This window comes from Haliaeetus leucocephalus, unplaced genomic scaffold (assembly GCF_000737465.1).
Source record: "Haliaeetus leucocephalus isolate CR32 unplaced genomic scaffold, Haliaeetus_leucocephalus-4.0 Scaffold184, whole genome shotgun sequence".
NCBI classification, from domain to species: Eukaryota; Metazoa; Chordata; class Aves; order Accipitriformes; family Accipitridae; genus Haliaeetus; species Haliaeetus leucocephalus.
Window position 1 is genome coordinate 5,521,694 of NW_010972620.1, and position 17,934 is coordinate 5,539,627.

The window sequence follows — 17,934 nt, forward strand, 5'->3', positions numbered from 1 at the left end:
AGGAATAAGCTACAATGAATACCTTCACCAATAACACCATCTTATACTGCTAAATACATTGGAGAAAGAGGGTCAGCACCAAAGAAGATTACAATGAAATGCTGTTTTCAGTGATTCAGTAAGAGGTTATTTCCTGTAGGGCAGTCTACACAGTAGAGGTGGTCCAATGCAGTGCTTGTGAAATAATGCTTTAAAAGTTATCTTCCGAGTTCAGTTTCTAATTCAGATATTAATATTATTCACAAGTATTCTATGACAAGGGCAAGGTATTCGTGAGAATATACACAGATTTCAGCCTGTATGATTATTTGTCTGGAATGCACGTGGGAAGTACTTAAGCATAAAGTTTCTGATATCTGAAACAAAATGTTTCCATTATTCTAGCATGGTATAAAAATCCACAATCTGAAAACTATGTTTCTAGTATGTATAATAAAGCATCTTTAAGAAGTTATTGCAATGTTTTGCTAATCCAAAAATCAGTCTTGAACAAACTTACTTCAACTGGATGCCAGTTCCTAACAAGACTGAAGTTGAGCTGTTCCATGATATGTGGCACAATAATGAATTCCTGCACATTAGTGAACTTTAAAAGAACCTGAGACTTCCTCCAGAACAGGGGACAAAATGGCCAAATTTGGATCACTATTTTTCCTACGATACCTTAGCAAATCCGTACTACTGAACAGATCTGACATTCCTTATTTGCTGCATTAATGGTATAATCCCAAACCTACTGAGGTGAAAGATAAGCATTCTTTTTATTGGAATTCCAGCTGAAAGGTGCTGAGTACCCAAAAGATAAGCTTTTAACAGAAATGGTCTTACAATACTGCATAGACTGTGAAAAACTACAAAATAAGTTTTTCTCGTCTCTTCAGAAATAGTTGGAAAAGTTTTTTTTTTGGTACTCTGAAGCAGGTAGAGGACAGTACTTAAATAATGAAAAGTCACCATTTCCTTACTTCATGGTAAGCACTTTATGCAATACATTTGTAAATATAGGAATATACTCAAAAAATCCATATCCTGCATTTCAGACACCACGCACAAATGCAGAGGGCCACTGAGCAGAGGGAACAGACTTTGAACGGTACCAGACATGGTTAGGTGGGTTTCAGGGTAAACTTTTCATGACCACAAACCCGCAAGGCCCATACGGCTGTTCCATCAAATCTCTTCAGAGGAAACGCAGAGCTAAGGAAAATGGGGCTGGTGCCAGAACTTGAATAAATATGGGCAGCAGTATCTGGATCAAAACAAAGTAGTGAAGAGAAATCTGGAGCTGGAATTGGGAAGGTCAGAGCCGGGAAGGCTGGTGAGGGGGAGGAAGGAGGCCGGGAGGGCCGGGAAGGAGGAGGGGGCCCACAGGAGGCCGGAGGGGGCAGCTCGGTGACTGGACAAGCGACAAACCAGCAAGCAATATTCAAACTGAAGGTGTAAAAAGCACTTTGCCGGTATCAACAATGGCACTGTAAAACACTAAGAAATGGAAACCGAGTAGTTTGGTCTCTCCGTGCCCTCTCAGTGCGCCTTCTGACTGTTTGTTACAAGGCGGCAGCAGCACTACCTGAACATGTCTCCCCCCCATGACCGTGCAGCTGGGATACTCCTGAGGCCTGACATCCTCAGAAACAAAAATCTCTCCCTATTTCTTCCTCCTCCCCGCTTTAAAGCCCGGACTATGAAGAAGGGCAGAGGGCTTAGAGATGTAGGAATGCAATATGCCACTTCAAAATGAATTTCTGAAACAATAAACAGATTTTAATAGAAATCAGCCAGCAAAGAAAAAAATTATATATGAAACATGAAATACAGTTGCTAGCAGAAGAAACAGGGATCATGAAAAAGCTCTCTCTGATGGTGACTGGAAACTGCATAAAAACTCATTTCACTGTAGAAACTTTGGATTAAGATTTCAGTAGAAAGATGTTCTGGCATATCAAAGAAACACCTGAGGAGGAGATATTGGTATATGCTCCAGAACTCAGAAGCCCTCTTTCTCTAATGAAAGGTTTTACATACAGTATTCACATATACATGTATGAATAATTCATTAGAGATGAAACAGGTGGATATTAAGTGTAAATATCTGGGACAGGAATAGACTTTTTTTTTATTTAAAGCAAGGGGCACTAGAAGCAAGATTCTGATTTTCAAAACTTGGTTTCTATTTCCATACTCTCAGTTATTTGGAGCTCAGATGTAATTGGAATCTGGATGCACCTGAAGACAGACCAGGGGTGTGAAAGTCCAAGTGATATTAACTAATGCAAGCAAATTACTAAATATACAAGATTACAACACAGAAGCAACACCCTTTCCACTAGTCTAACGTAGCCCTACGTGTCTGGACATTAGGGTTTGTTATTTTGTTAAATTAATGTTGGATGTTAAAGCCATTTAAATTTTTTCTAAGCTGAGCAAACACTTTTTAGTTTGGTCATAGCAATGCTTACTATATTGTCTACCTGAAAAGCCAACCTCTGGCTCTTGCAACTGTAATGGGATGGAATCAGGTTAATGGATATTCTTACTTAAATCTTCATGGTTTCACATATTTTATGTCAGCTCTGGCATGCATCTCATTTGTGACACCTGAACAGCACAACCACCCCAGGAAATATGGAGGGAGAAGGTCCTTCAGGGCAGGTGCTTGGGGCTCAGGTTGTTCCATCAGTAAAGGAGTCAGGAATCCAAACCTGCGGCATGCTGCTGTGGACAATGGGCTGGTACCTCAAATCGCATTACTCATATCTGGCAAGATACCTACTGGAGTTGTTTTAAAATAGTTCCCTATTCATGCTGAAGTCACTGAACTTGAAGACTCCTGCCTTCAGGAGCCCTCTATAAACATTTCTTAGCACACTTTTACTGATCCATTCGCTGTACTTTCACTCAATTCTGCATCCAGATAAGACAATGCCTAGTATTATTTCCTAAAGAAGTAAACACCCCTGTCTAATGAGATTCTCATTTGCTTTCCACCTAGAAGGCTGCCGATACTTTGAGGCAGGTCTGACCATCTGCCTGTCAGCTAGGCTACCACTACATTACATTACATATTTATGGCTCAGTCCAGAAAGGGAGGTTTGACTGTAGTTCATTACAACAGGTGAAAGCCACTGAAATTTGCTTGGATCCCTTAGTACCCAGAATTATTCATGTCACACAAGGGTGGGATATAAGCTGTAGTGTCTCTTGCTCAGAGATATTTCTCCTTTAGCTGTTTCAGAATTACATATTCCTGGGATTCCCAAAGAGTAAGGAGGATTGGAAAAAACATTTTAAGCAACCTAAAGTCAAGATTCAGAAGGATTTTCTGTAAATGGAACAGAAGAGTTTTTCTTCTTTTGATTTCTTTTCTTTAAAACACCATGTTTATATATTACAAAAGGGATATAAAAACAGAAGTGGAAACAAAATTTAAGATTCAGTGCAAAGAATACACTTATTACCCACAAACTACAAACTCTTCTAGGAGCACAGATATTTCAGAGAGATTCAGAGCCACAGCATAATATCTAAATAATGATCACTCATAGAAGCAAGCTCAACACTTGTTCTCAAATTACATGTACTGAAAGCTATAGAAAAATCCAAGGTTCATGAAGGAAAAAAAATAAATACCTGCAATGTAGTTTTGCCATGAAAGCCTGGACAGCATTCAATGGTTGAATCTCTCTCTTACATTGTCATGAAACAAGGTGAAGTCTATATTATGTAAGCACCAGGAATTTTTTTTCCTTAGAAAGTATCTGGCAGTTGAGAAGAACTTACCGAAAGCAATTCAACTGCAGATTACAATGGTCCTCTACAAGGTTTTTCCTTCTTCTGCTTGATGGTGTTTTACATTGTTTTACATTTGCATGTCAATTTTATCTCTGAAGATAAATGAAGCATTTTGAACTATTCCTCATTCAAAATACTCCTGTCTGAGCAAAGATATCTAAGACTCGACAAAGAAGGGGATACCTTACTACACTATATTCTGCAGGCGAAATAAGGAAGTTCTAGAATTCAGTTTGGTGCTGTGGAAATCCAAGCATGGGGAATGGAATTAGGAAACCTCCCCCTCCAAAACAGAAATAATTTTGTGATTAATCAGGATTAATTCAACAGAGTCTCCTTTCAACTGAAACCAGCAATTTTCATGCATTTTTAAAATCCTTCTCATATTCTGAGGGTATATGGTCAGACTAAATGATCTGAAATTAAGAATACTGAGCTCTAGTGTCGTAAATAATGAGTAGTGTTGGAAATGCCTACTAACACGGCCGTAAACTTCCTTGTCTGTTCCCTACCAGCAAAGCAGATGATAACATAAAACCAGAAAAATAACCACAAGAAATATTTTTTAAAACAATATTTTGATTTAAAAAAAGCAGATGAGTGCACTTTGCAGTGTTACCAGCCATTATTAAAACTTCCCCTGCCTGGCACAAACAATGGAGACCTTCAAGATTCAAAGAGCTGGTGGTTTACCTGTATGTCCTGAGAGAGTTCCCTCATGTGTGTTTGTGCCATACAACTCAGGCAATTGAAATGCAAATGCTTTGATGAACTTACTGGTCTATCAAATCATCTACTCAAATGCCTCTTACATTTGCAACATACCCCTACAAATACTTAGAATAACATTCTTCTCTTTACAGTAGGCCTTGAGTACTACAGAACTGGTCACCAGATACTAAAGGCTTTGCTTAGTCCTTCAGGAGGTTTCTGCATAGATTTAAGCATCCTCAGTATCAACAAATCATAGCCAACTATGAAAGTCTGACAGTCAGTGTTGGATTGTGTCTTAGACATGGTGACATAAGTGGAATCCTGTTCAGACACCACTGAAACCCATGAATCAATGGCACTGCTCAAAGAAGGAAGTCAGACCTTCCAACAGATCTCAGCTTGTATGAACAACTGTACATAAGATGAAAGGCCTTATCAATTTAGAGATGCAAACAGGAAAAAAGCTTCCAATTTATCATGGGAAGTTTCAGGAATGGTAATGTGAAATTGCATTAAATTAGTTATGTGATGTCAGATTAATCCTTAGATGATCACAGGGGCAGGTTAAAATAGTATATGTATTTTTGCTGATTAAGGTAATAAGAAAGACCCAAATGTGACTTATTTCAGAGGTGAAAATCATCCAGCATCGTTACAATAAGCAACATACATATCCATAATTGTGAAAAGACACCACAGATACTTTAGAGTTGTCACCTCCACCTCCTCCTCCTCCTCACAGAATCACAGAATGGCTGAGGTGGGAAGGGACCTCTTGAGATTGTCTAGTCCAATGCCCTGCTCAAGCAGGATCACCTAGAGCCAGTACCATGCCCACCTGGAAAATCTTCACAGACACAGACTCCACAATCGCTTTGGGATACCTATTTCAGTGTTTGACCGTTCCCACAGTAAAATATTCTTTTATTGTGTTGTGATGGAATGTCACAGGTTTTAATTTGTGCCCATTGCCTCTTGTCCTGTCACTGGGCATTATTGAGAAAAGTCTGGCTCCCTCTTCTTCATCCCATCCCATCAGCTATTTATTTATACATATTGATAAACTCCCCCTTAGCCTTCTCTTCTCCAGGTTGAACAGTGTCAGCATTCTCAACCTCTCCTCACAGGAAAGATGCTCCAGTCCCTTAATTCTCTTCATGGCCCTTTGCTAGACTCACTCCAGTAAGTCAATGTCTTTCTTGTACCATGGAGCCCAGACCTGGAAACAGCACTCCAGATGTGGCCTCACCAATGGTGTGTAGAGAAGATCTTTATGCAGCAAAAGTAATAATCAAGGTAAGACAGGGTCTGAGGAGTCAACTCAATGACGAATTGAAACTCCAAAATGGAATATTTTATTTTATTATGAGACCTCAACACAAAATGATCATACAATAACTCCAAAAGTAAGTTCTTTCATTGCACTGAATTAATCTAAATTCACTCGTACCTAGAATCATCATAATCTATGCCAGGAACTAACTATAATTAATCGATTTCCATAAAGATCTTCTGCAAAAATCTACACTACAATGAAGTTAATATTTCCAAATTCATAATCTCCAAATTATTTAATATTAAAACATCATATAATATCGCTACACTACTAGTCTTCACAGAGTTTAGGGAACAAGAACTATATATATATATGTATATATATGTATCACTGCTCAAGATGAAAAGTAAAGATGGACACAAAGATGGGGTGAATTAGTGTGACTCTATGGAATTCAATGCAGTTTCACCTGGTTTTGACACCAAAAGACACCCTTTCCATATAAATATATATTTGCACTCCAACCATATTTCTCAGAGATCACCATGGAGATATGCAATGGAAGTTAACATGATCATCATCTCTATAAAACAAATTCCACATGGAGCAAAAAATGATACAAGATATCTGTTCCCCAAAAGGATCAGTCTGAATTTTTATATACCGTTTCTTTGTGAAAGATCCAGGCTCAACTAAAGCAGATCAGGAACCATTTTTGACCAGTTTAAAATAGTTCTTCTAAGGAAAAAAAAGTTATGACCATTGATAGAACAGACCTGAAAACCTGCAGGGAAGCAAACTTAATTGCTATCAGATGTCCATCTCTACTAATGTGTCATCCTCTGGCATAAGAGAATTAATTCTCCTTGTCCCCTCCAAAATCTACACTGTATGTTCCATACATCCATTTCATTACTGTGCATAGCACTAAGCCCAGAAAAATTAAAATGCAGGCACTTTAGTAATACCATTCATTTAACATAGCCGTATTTAACTCTACAAGGGTTCAACTTAATTTACCTCTTAAATAAAGCTTGAATTCTAAAAAGATATTGGAATATATCAATTAATTGGGACTCTCTGCCAGAAAATTACTTCGCTGCTCGAACATACATTTTCTGAAACTTTTTGTAACTTTGTGCAAGCTTTATTTAAGGGGATTAGACTTCGGAGGCTTAACTATTGCTGGTTTTAAAAAAATCCACTATAAATAGCTAAAACTTACTAAAAACATTTTGAAAATACCAGCTGAAAAGTTGTAGTCAATAAAACAACACATTCAACAATTGAGCCTCAATTTAGCCTTCTCCCTTAATTTTATTCCATCTGTGTATTTCGGGGTATGGTTTGTTTATTTCTTTCATTGCACAGAAACAGCTGCATAATCAGTCACTGAACTGATTGCAAGAAAATTGAGCTGATAACCTTGTTATACATCACCTGTAGTTAATAACTTATAAATTTATTAAAATGATATTTTTTACATATATGAATAAAAGTAAAAGACAAAAACAACTGGAGTCTGCAGTGTGTGCTAGCAATCATTGCGGGTGGGTAAACTGACAACATGTAACTGCATATTAAGACAAATGTAGAATTTAGACAAAGTATTCCATCTCTTTTCAGATGTATACTTTTAAACCTCAGGAACTGTTTTCAGTAGATGTCATGCCTTTTAACTTGAAAAAAGATAAGCGCAAATAAGCTCCCAATTGTCTCCCCAATATGTAAACCACATCTCGGGCTGCTGTCTCTGTTTTGCCTTTGAAGTTTCCCTGAAATGTCATGTGTTGTGAAGACTGCTGTGCATAAGCAAGACAATTTGCTCACTCTCAGAATTCTTACCGGTTTCCACTGCTATTTGGTATCCAGCCTCTAGTCTCCGAGATGACCTTTCCAGCCTCTCTGTGTTATCGAGCAGATGTGCCCTCTGAAAAAGAAAAGGGGAGAGAGAGAAAAAAAATATAATCAGGCAGCAGTCTACAATGTTCTCCCCCCCTTTTTAATTGTGCTTTCATATTCCAAAACATAAAAATATCCACATATATTTTATGGAAGAGCCTGTTACAAGGACCACTGGAAGGGGCAGGTTCTATGATGAATCATAATTATGTGTACCAATCATTTTTGTTTTGAAACATGGAATATGTGCTTCACTCTTATTACATGAACTCACAAAACTGAATGTGACTATTATACAGGAAACCTGTCTGAAGAGCATTTCCAAAATAGACTTCCTTGTGACACATATATGCGAGCACCCATGATTTCTATTCAACTAGAGTCTGATGAAACCATCACTTCAAATGCAAGTGGTAGTTTTTAACATGAACTTAATTTTCAGCAGAGGATATATTTCCTTTATGTGTACTACTCAAGTGAGGTGATAAAAACAACGAGCTATTCATACAGAATACTGAACAGCATGAATATTCTTCAGACTGTTTGATGTAAAAAGATGCAGAAACAAAACACTGGTTTCTTGATTTACATCTCTTATGCCTAAATATATATATGAATATATAAATAATATACACACACGTAGCTGTAAGATATTTTTCCCAGAAGTCATTTGCCCATTTATGAGATAACAATAAACTCTAGTAAAAATGTGTCTTCCAATACATTTTCACTTGGGGAGTCTGCAACAGTGAAAAAGTGAAAATATTATTTTCATTAGTTTATTCTCCATCCAAAAGGCCAACATTTCAACATGTAGGCTCATTTCGTTTGGAAATTTGATCCTAGACTAATCAAGCCATCAAAAAATATAGCTTCCCTCCCCCCCCAGTAAAGTAATCACATACAGCTTTCTGAGCACCCCTTTATCCAAAACCAACATTTTGGATATTTGTCAAAAAATATTTCCTACAACTTTGCCTTGTTGACAGATGTCATTTTAAAATTGAAGAAATGCTTTCTAATAATAATAAAAAAAGGAGGTGCCATACATATTATCTGAGTGGCTGTCTACCAAAACGATCTACCTTGCTCTAATGAGCCCCTATGGATCTTGGGAGATGCAAGCTGTATTGACATGCACACTTAAGCTAATACACCTAGACCAGTGCCTCCAAGCTCTAGCAGCCAGGGATGCTGACAGAATATCTCGCTTCTATCTTCAAAGAAAGGAAGTGATTAGTATGTTATCATTACCATTCAAAACGTGATTTCCCTATTCCCTCCCGGCATAGGTGACACATCTCTGAGATGCGGCCAGACGATCGAGGCAGCTAAAGCCACATCAAAGCTTGCCTTGAATTTTTTTCTTTTTTTTTTCCTCTCTTTTTCTTTTTTTGGAAATCATTAAAACAATGCATTTAGATCAGCACAGATAGGACCCAATGTGAAGGTCAGGAAAGCTGCAATAACAGTCTATAATAATTAATAGAGTTGTCTAATACACACTGGATAGGTTAAGAGTAAATTGCAAAAGCCTTTTGCATTCATGGGGGGCAGGCCACCAAGAAAAAAAAAAATAAGCACAAGCACTTAATAAAATTTAAAACCATAAGTTACAATGCTGTAATTGAAATCATGACAACAACTAGAGTGGTGCATGTTCTTAGTACTCACGGTCAATCTAGATAATTAGTGTTAATTTTGCTTAATTTTTTTTAAAAGGCACCTTTTCATAACATCTGCTGGTTCCTCTCCATTGCCATTAGAAGAAAAAAAAAAAGAAAGAAAAAGGCAGTGCCTTTCTCCAAATACTGCCCCTCCCAATGATATTAAAGAACAACTAGTGTTAAATATCTCAAACTTTGTAAAACACATCAGAAACGTAACACTATTACACAGATGTCTCTCAAGGAAGAGAAGAAGAAGAGAAAGGGGGTGTGTGTGGGGGGGGATATAAAGAAGGAGTTTAGAAGGTAAGAATCCTAAAAGTTAAGAGAGGAAACACTTTAAAAAAAACCCATAAAACCAAACATAGGCTGGGAGTGAGCACAAGATGTAGAACATTATAATTACAGATCAGATGTATAGTGCCGTAGTGGTATACTGGAAATGAAAAGACTATCCTGCTATGTTAAGGGAGAGGGGAGGAAATAATCAGATTTTGCATTACAATGTGGAAGAGCTACCCAACAAGTAGCATTTAACTGTATATTTTATATACTATATAAGCCACACTTAATCTAAAAAGTAAATTACAAGCCGACAGTTCAGTTCAGTGTTACTGCGAGCAGTTAGAATACTAAAGCCCCATGAACTCGGTGCTAACACTAACTCAGAGCTGCTTCTTACTTGATTTCAGAACCTTTCCACCCAAGCCATTCTACAATGAAACCTAGTTTTTATTATAAAGGGTGGTGTTATTTACATTGTTTGGGTTTGGAGGCACCCCGTCCTTCGGTCATGAAATCAATGCCCTACAGTAGCAGCTGGTGCTTTCAACTGCTTCCCAGCCCTCCCCAAACTCCTTCTCCCACAGTATCCCCTGCGCTCTGTGAGGTGGGTAGCGAGGTGATTCAGTGCGCCTTGCAGCTTCAGAAACAGCTTCTATCTGGAGTTATATAAGGAAGTTTTGCAAAGTGGCATGCTATCACTAGAGATTTAGTCATTCCATGTGGGCTGGATTCAAACTGAGATCTCAGGAGCTCAAAAGACAGAGCGACACAGCCTCCGTGGAAGCCTGTGTACGGCAAGTGTGCTAGAATAGAGCCCTGTAATGAGAGGAAGCACAGGTTTTATTAACAAACAGTATGGCAAACCACAATTTCTTTTAAGATCAGTTCATACCTCCTTAGGAGAACTATAATTGGGGATGCCTTGATGTTTCACTATGTGACGAGTTAAGAATTATGCCTGAGTCACTGTACTAGCCCTCATTTAAACTTTAATGTGCATTTTGCATTGGGTATAAAAACATCATTGCAATCACAACCTATCCAACACATAGTGGGTACCTAAGTGCAGAGAACAGAATGCTAACAATTGTTTTTTAAATCATTTCTCTCTCTACCTGTACAATTTTGATCTAGACAAAATAATGAATTCCTTTATTTAGTTCTATTTGCTGCTGCTCTCACAATATGCAGAGAGGAAAAAGTAACTTATGAGGCTAGCAAGGAAAAGCAAAAAATAAAACTACCAGAAGCAATGTCAACATTTTTTAGGTGGCTAACAAGGAGGATTTATAAGCTCCAAAAGGTATGACCGAGCTCCCAAGTTGCAGCCCTTTGCAATAACATCCTGAATTTTCTTGTTTGCCTTCACAGCTATTTCAAAAAGAGGAGCAGTTAAGCAACAGCTCTGTTCTTTATAGCTGATTAAATCTTCAGAGTAAATTTACAAATTAGGAATCTTTATGTTTATAAAACTATCATCTATGTTTGCAAGCAAAAATGATCCTACTACATTCTTTTACAAAAGCACAGGAGCAGACGTGCAGTTGTTGTTAAAGGGATGAGCAAACGAACCTTGTTCTTCTGAAAAATCTCAGAAATCAGGCTATATAAACCCTCGCAATAATATTGTCATCTGTTTAAATACTGGGACTACTGGGGAGGGGAGCTCAGCAGTGGTGGGAGGGCTTTCATGTGGTTCCATGTTTATTTTGTTTAATTTTTTTTGTTAACTGTTTTATTCTGTAGCTTTAACATACTAATATCAGTTCCACATGAAGACAGAGAAATAAAGCATTCAGGGAACTAGTGAAAGAATCTTTTTATCACAAATATCTTACTGTTTTTAAGAATTCTCTGTAATTGTCCTTAAGCTGGTTACTTTACAATTCTTTGTCATCACCATTTCTAAAACTTACAAATCCTTTCCTGCAGAGCTCAGTATTCATTACCGATATGTCTGGGCACACATGTTTAAAAAAGAAGATACCAGACAAATATGTGATGTTAAAATACTCGTGCTTCTATATATATGTATTCAAATACTTCACTGTTTCAAACTCTCTGTACAAAACCCTTCAGAAATCTGACCTGTAAGTAATCTTGACTTTACTGAGACCTTCTTTTTGGCAGCTATTGGGAAATAATAAAAAAAGGCAGTGCAGATACCAGCTTTGCTACAGCAGTAAGTAACAGAAGACATTAATTTCAGAAAATATACTGAAACATTTGAGGAACTGACCATTAAAACAGGCTTCTCTCTCTAAATATTTATGAGTCATTTTATAACTGGAAGAAAGGTGTTCTGGAATACTGATCTCTAGTGTTACACCTACAGATCTACAGCACTCACAAATAAATAATAAATATTGATATGTGTGCGTAGGTCTACCTGTACTGTATTTTCAGTGGGTATACAATATCTGATATTGTACATAAGCTACTTGAATGCCTCACACCAAACTCAAAACACTGTGAAATATTGTGTAATTTTTACAGTGTTTCAGCACAGGTTTTTACCAAAGCAATGCTTTCACTTTCAATACCACTGTATAAATGTATTTACCCTATCAAAGATTTTGTGATGCAAACATGATTATTACTGTACCTGATTTGATCATGGTATTCTAGCAGAGATCAAATAATAGGGTGGGGGGGTTTTCCCTTCTTTTTCTAGTGCCTTTAAAAAAATTTCCACTATCAAAGAATGTTAATTTCTAAGGTTTGATCTAGAGATTCCTATGTAAGTATACAATTATTAGGGAAAAAGAGGCACAACAGTGAATATTTTAAAGGAATGTAATCAATATTTTTGCTTTGTGTAGATTTCCCTGCAACAATGAACAAAAAGATCTACTTCAGATTTAGAAACTCAGCTTTAAAGGGAAAGCTAGACAACAAAAAGCAAGAAAGTACTCACCTCTTCACGTAATTTTATCAACTGCAACATGAACGCACAAAAAAGATAAAAAGGAAAGAAATGGCAGGAAAGAAAGATCAGTTGTGTGACAGGATACAGAATTAACATTGACAATTTATCTGTTTACATGTTTAGCATTTAAAAATCACAGACAAACACATTAAAAGAACCTAAACATAGACTACATGCAGAGTTTTTTGAACGAATAAAGATCACTTTCTCACACTGTCACATTAAACAAAGAGAATAGTGTGAAATTCTCTTTTAAACCACATCTAAGACACCATCATGAAATAAAGGGGAATGACTTCATAGAAGTCTATATTATAAAGAAAAAAACAAGTTTACTATTCCTCTCTTCGAAGATTGTACAGCTGAAGTGGTTTTGTATATACAAGTTTTCAGAATGTTTTCTGTATATTTTAGTTGTGACAACTGATTTCTTATTTTACTAGCAGATCTAACTTATTAATAGGTGACTGCATCTTTATAGCATGTAACCAGTATTTCATTTTTATATACCTGAGTTCTACTGTAACTATATTATCTAATTTTATTATTGAAACTCATATAGAGGGTTTTTTCCAGTTAAAAAAAAAATGAAGCAGCTTAGTTAAATGGCTCAGAATTATGATTTATTGCATAGCATATTTAAAAATAGACAAAGGAATAGGGAACAACATGAAACATATTTCCCTCAGAAAAGACACATTCCGGGTTCTCAAACCTAGACCACTACACAGTGTGTGTATATATACACACATAGTGTGTATGTGTATACTTACATAGTATATACATTTATATTTATCAATTTATGCTTGTAAATCAACACAACTGAACACTATTAATAATATTGCTCTGGCAGGTTTACTATAAAACTAAATAAAACCCCAGTCTGATTACCAAACTATGTTGTAATATGCTCTCCCCTTAGAGAGACAGATAAATTATTTGTACTGGAACAAAACGTATAATTACTCACAACAAATGTCTGCATAAGAGTGGCTCTTTATAAAAAATTACAGTTCTCTCACCGATTCCAGTTGAATTCGAAATTACAACAGCTACATCATTATCTCAGTTTATGCTGATACTTCACCTACAGTTTCATAACACTAATTTTCAACATGTATGTAAGCTGAGAATGTTTACTACTAATAAAGTCTCGCCAGCATGAAGGAAATAAAAGAACCTCCATTATTCTCTATTGTTTCATATGGCTAGTCTAAAACTGAACGTACACCTCACCCCGTTACCAAAATGGACAACGAGGCTCTAACGAGATGTAATTAGGAGGGCTACTACCACACGGACTTAAACTGAAATGGCTCTTCAGTACGTAGCTGAAGGAACTTTGCTAGAATTTGGTATAAAGAAAACTGCATTGTCCGCCAAACCGACGCTTAAATTCAAGTGCTTGGCCTATCATAAATTGGTCTCTTTCTCCAGATCTTCCCCCCCTTTTTTCCCCAAAAAGGCAAACATTAAGGCTCTTTAGAAAGAGACGATCTGGGAGTTGATCACATAGCTATCTTTTCTTTCTGAGGCCACCATTCTTCAGTTGACTATGATACTTAAAGGGCCAAAGTTTAAACCTACTCTCCCGCAACAGAGCCCGTTTGGGCATGCCACCCTGCTATAATCAATGAGAGTTTTAAAATGCTGCACATTTGTTTTTTCAATAGGTCCCAAACAAAAATGTTCTATCTTGTTTGTGCTGCATGGCTGAATTTAAGCTCTGCATGGGATTTGCAGCTAAGCTAAGTAATGGGAGAGGGCTTTTTTTTTTTAACATTGGCTGAAAGATATTCATTCAAATTAACAAAAGATGTATTTTTCCCCCATTTAACAATGCTCTTGATGAAAATGTGTTACCTTTACTTTTCTATTTTGAAACATTATTTTTATTATGCTCACCGCTCAACTGTAAACAGCATTAAGCCGTGTGCAGCCACCATTTTAGGTTATGATAATCAGCATATTTTTGAAACAAAGATTTTTTTTTTTTTTTTTTTTTTTGCAATACAGAATTCGATACAAGAGGTAATCTGCTCCTTTGTAGGCTAAAAAAAAAAAAATCTGGTTTACGCTGGTTTGAACCAGTGGAATCTCTTGTGGCTAAGCCTTCTGCTGTGACTAAAATCAAAACTGCGCCGCAGAGAGCGAGGGAGCGAGATGGGGGGGGCTGTGCGCGCGCGCGCGTGTGTGTGTCTGTGAGGCACGTCACATGACATAGAAAACTACCGAATTTTTTTTAAAAAGCTGATAACGCTACCGCCGTCTCTGTCCGCATATAGATAACGAATAAATGCTGAACTCTATTAAACGCCCTTTACACATTATCGTGGGTCGAACACACAATTTTCTGAACTTATGATGACAGTCTATTTATTTTGCTATAAACCCTCGGCATGTAACGAACAGATTTGTGTCTGGTAATGATCTGCTCTGCCAGGGCTATATGAAATGATACCGACCTTCTTTAGATCTTGGGGAATTAAATTGACCAACTTCACCCCCTGGTCTGTAGCTGAAGTTTGACACACTTTATGCACAGCAAGCCCAAATCTAATATTATCACAACTTTGTAGTCAGAAATTAAGTAGCCACAAAATATTTGTTCACCACAAATCACATATACAATGTATGCCTATACAGACATGCAGTTTAACCTAATGCGAATTTATTCAAACTTATTAATGAACATAGTTGTGAAAGAGAAAGGAACACTTATATTTCAAGAAAGTTCATAATACTGAACCTGACATTATTTTGGTCAAGAAGGATTTCTGATTTAACCCAATATGTACTTTCTAAAAAATATACAAATTGCCACATAAAACAGTTCTATGATTATTAAAGTGAAGCCACAACTTTAAGTAGTGTATCATTGCACTGAAAAACTCAAAACTTTCAAGGGATTTGATAAATGTTGGCGGCCAGAATGACAAATAAGACTTGAAAGCAACAGAGCCTGTTTAAGACCACTCCTGGAAAATAAATAACAACCCAATGCACACAGTAGGTTATTGGGTTTGGGGTTGTGAGGTGGGGTTTTTTTGATGCAAGAAGGGACATCTCCTGATTCTCAGCCTCTGTTTGTGCCTCATCTGACTACATTCACATGATTCAAATTCAGAAGAAATTAATGTATACTAAGCAACGACTTCATTAAACTCTAAGTGCATTAAGAGCACTGTATCACTACCTAGATCATTAAGCAAAGATGCATTTATTTCAAAAGGAACTCTGAATAGCAGAATTGTATCATTCTTACAACTTCTCACAAGAAGTTTCTATATGCTCTATCTGGTAAAATTAGTTAAATCTTGGTTTAATCATTATAAGGCAACTGCATTCTAAGTTGTTGCCATCTACACATGATGACTGCTACTTATGGGAAACATTTTGGAAAAACGAAGAAGACGAAAAATAAATCATCATTTGCTAATTCTTCAATCTATTCTTTGTACTTCAGTCTTTCTTCCTGGGAGAATAACTGGAAACTCAAAACTATGATCTTATTCATTACAGCTTATAACTCGGCTGTGGTTTGCTGTAATTGTACCTTTGAAACTCAACTAAAAAAAGCCAGAAGTTGAATAAAGAAAAGATCCAAATTGTTTATTTTTCCAATAGCGCCCCATTTATTTCTGAATACCTAATATGGTCATACTAGCCAGTATACATTAAGTTCCTTTTGTCTTCTCACTCTACCAAAAACATTATGCAAATGTTTATCACGATGACAAAGACCATACCTAAACCGTGCAAGCTCCTATCTCTTGTTTCCCTTGGGTAACACCCCAGTTTAACCAGATATTCAGCATTTCTATTGGTAGATTTTACCCATATTTGTGGATTGGTGTAGGAGCAATTCTGAGCCGGCAACTTTTTTAACACCACCTCTGTCAGAAGAAGAATCCCTACTCTCCTCTCCCCTTTCACAGTTTGGTGATTGAATTGGGGAAAACAACCCACCATTTTTTAGTTTAACTTATTTAACCTAATCCAAACTGATTAAGAAGTAAAAGTCCTACAATATTAGGGTGAGGGTCCCTCCATCTACCTATATTTATTTCCATCAGACAAACTGAAAACAAGAATTTGAAACATCTTCAAATATTTTGTATGGCTGTAAGTTATACCTCAGCATCCTTTCATCATCTAGTCCAAGTTTTCTATTGATATAATAATGTATAGGAGTGAAAGTGTATTAGACCTGGGGTTACTGAGTTAAATATATCGATATAATATGTTCAATATAAGATAAGCACCCAAACCTTACACTTGATTTGGATAGCTGTACATTCTAATAAGTTCAATATCAGACTGAAGTTTTTCCACTACATGCAAGTCATTTTTTTAACTACATGCATATAAGCACAAATATAAATAATGATATTTCATAAGAAAAAGAGATTGTGAGATTGATTATTGGAACAACACAATTAATAATATTTCTTAAAAATACTGGCATTCACATATTTAAAAGAAGTTAGGTGACTCCTTTATGGTGATATTTCATAACATTTTTCAAGGAAGAAAAGAAAGAAATTCAGAACTTTCAAAGGTATAGGGGTAATAATTTCAAGTTGGGTTATAGAAAAGGATTTTGATTACCTAAAAGACTACATAAAACCCCTTTACCAGCCAAAATTTTCTTCCATTTAAGAAGTGGTCATTTGGAAGAACAAACTTATGTTGACAAATGGTTGAAGGTATCATTTGGTTCCTTGAGATGAGACCAAGTTTCTTCCATCAGGTTTAGAAAAAAGATCGTAACTTGCAAAAAGTGCACATGTGAACCAGTTATTTAACCATTCCTTAAAAAGTGAAAATAAAATATTTTATCTCATCCCTACACATAAGATATTCTGTTATAAGTAAAGCTTCTTATCACAATTGCCCTTTTATGTCTGAATTCACACATTTTTTTCTTGAAATGTAAAAATAGCAGCACCTTAAAAGAAATAAAATGAGAATCTTAACACTTTCACGGGACTGAGTATATGATCATGACATGCAGACTGTGAAACTCTTTTCCCTAAAATCATCTTTGCCATAAATTCATTATTTAGGGATAATAAACTCTCTTTATTTTATTCAAATTTTGGAATCTCCCCTTGCTATAATATATAAATATGAAGATTAATATCTTTTAAATTTAACTCTTCACAAAGATATTAGACATGCTATACACTACAGTCTTATGTCTACAGATAAATTGTATCCTGTGTATAATTGCATTAATGTATGTGTTAAAATCTATTACAGAGTTTAAAACTTACACAGCACATTTAAAATACTATATAAGGTTAAGACTTAAGGGGGTCTGTGTTTTAAAACGCATTGTCCTGGGATAAGTCTCCAAGTCTTTC

General features: G+C 36.3%; 1 protein-coding gene across 3 annotated transcripts in view; it reads right to left on the bottom strand.

Moving 5' to 3' along the window:
- VTI1A (vesicle transport through interaction with t-SNAREs 1A) overlaps positions 1-17,934 on the bottom strand; it is a 276,166-nt gene that overhangs the window by 199,795 nt on the left and 58,437 nt on the right. For 2 of the 3 annotated variants that reach the window (XM_010564733.1, XM_010564735.1), the window contains exons 5-6: positions 12,554-12,574; positions 7,628-7,712 (exon numbers count right to left, since the gene is read on the bottom strand). In XM_010564733.1, the coding sequence (XP_010563035.1) occupies positions 7,628-7,712; positions 12,554-12,574 (106 nt within the window). The remainder of the gene's footprint in view (positions 1-7,627; positions 7,713-12,553; positions 12,575-17,934) is intronic. The other variant, XM_010564734.1, reaches the window with a different exon arrangement.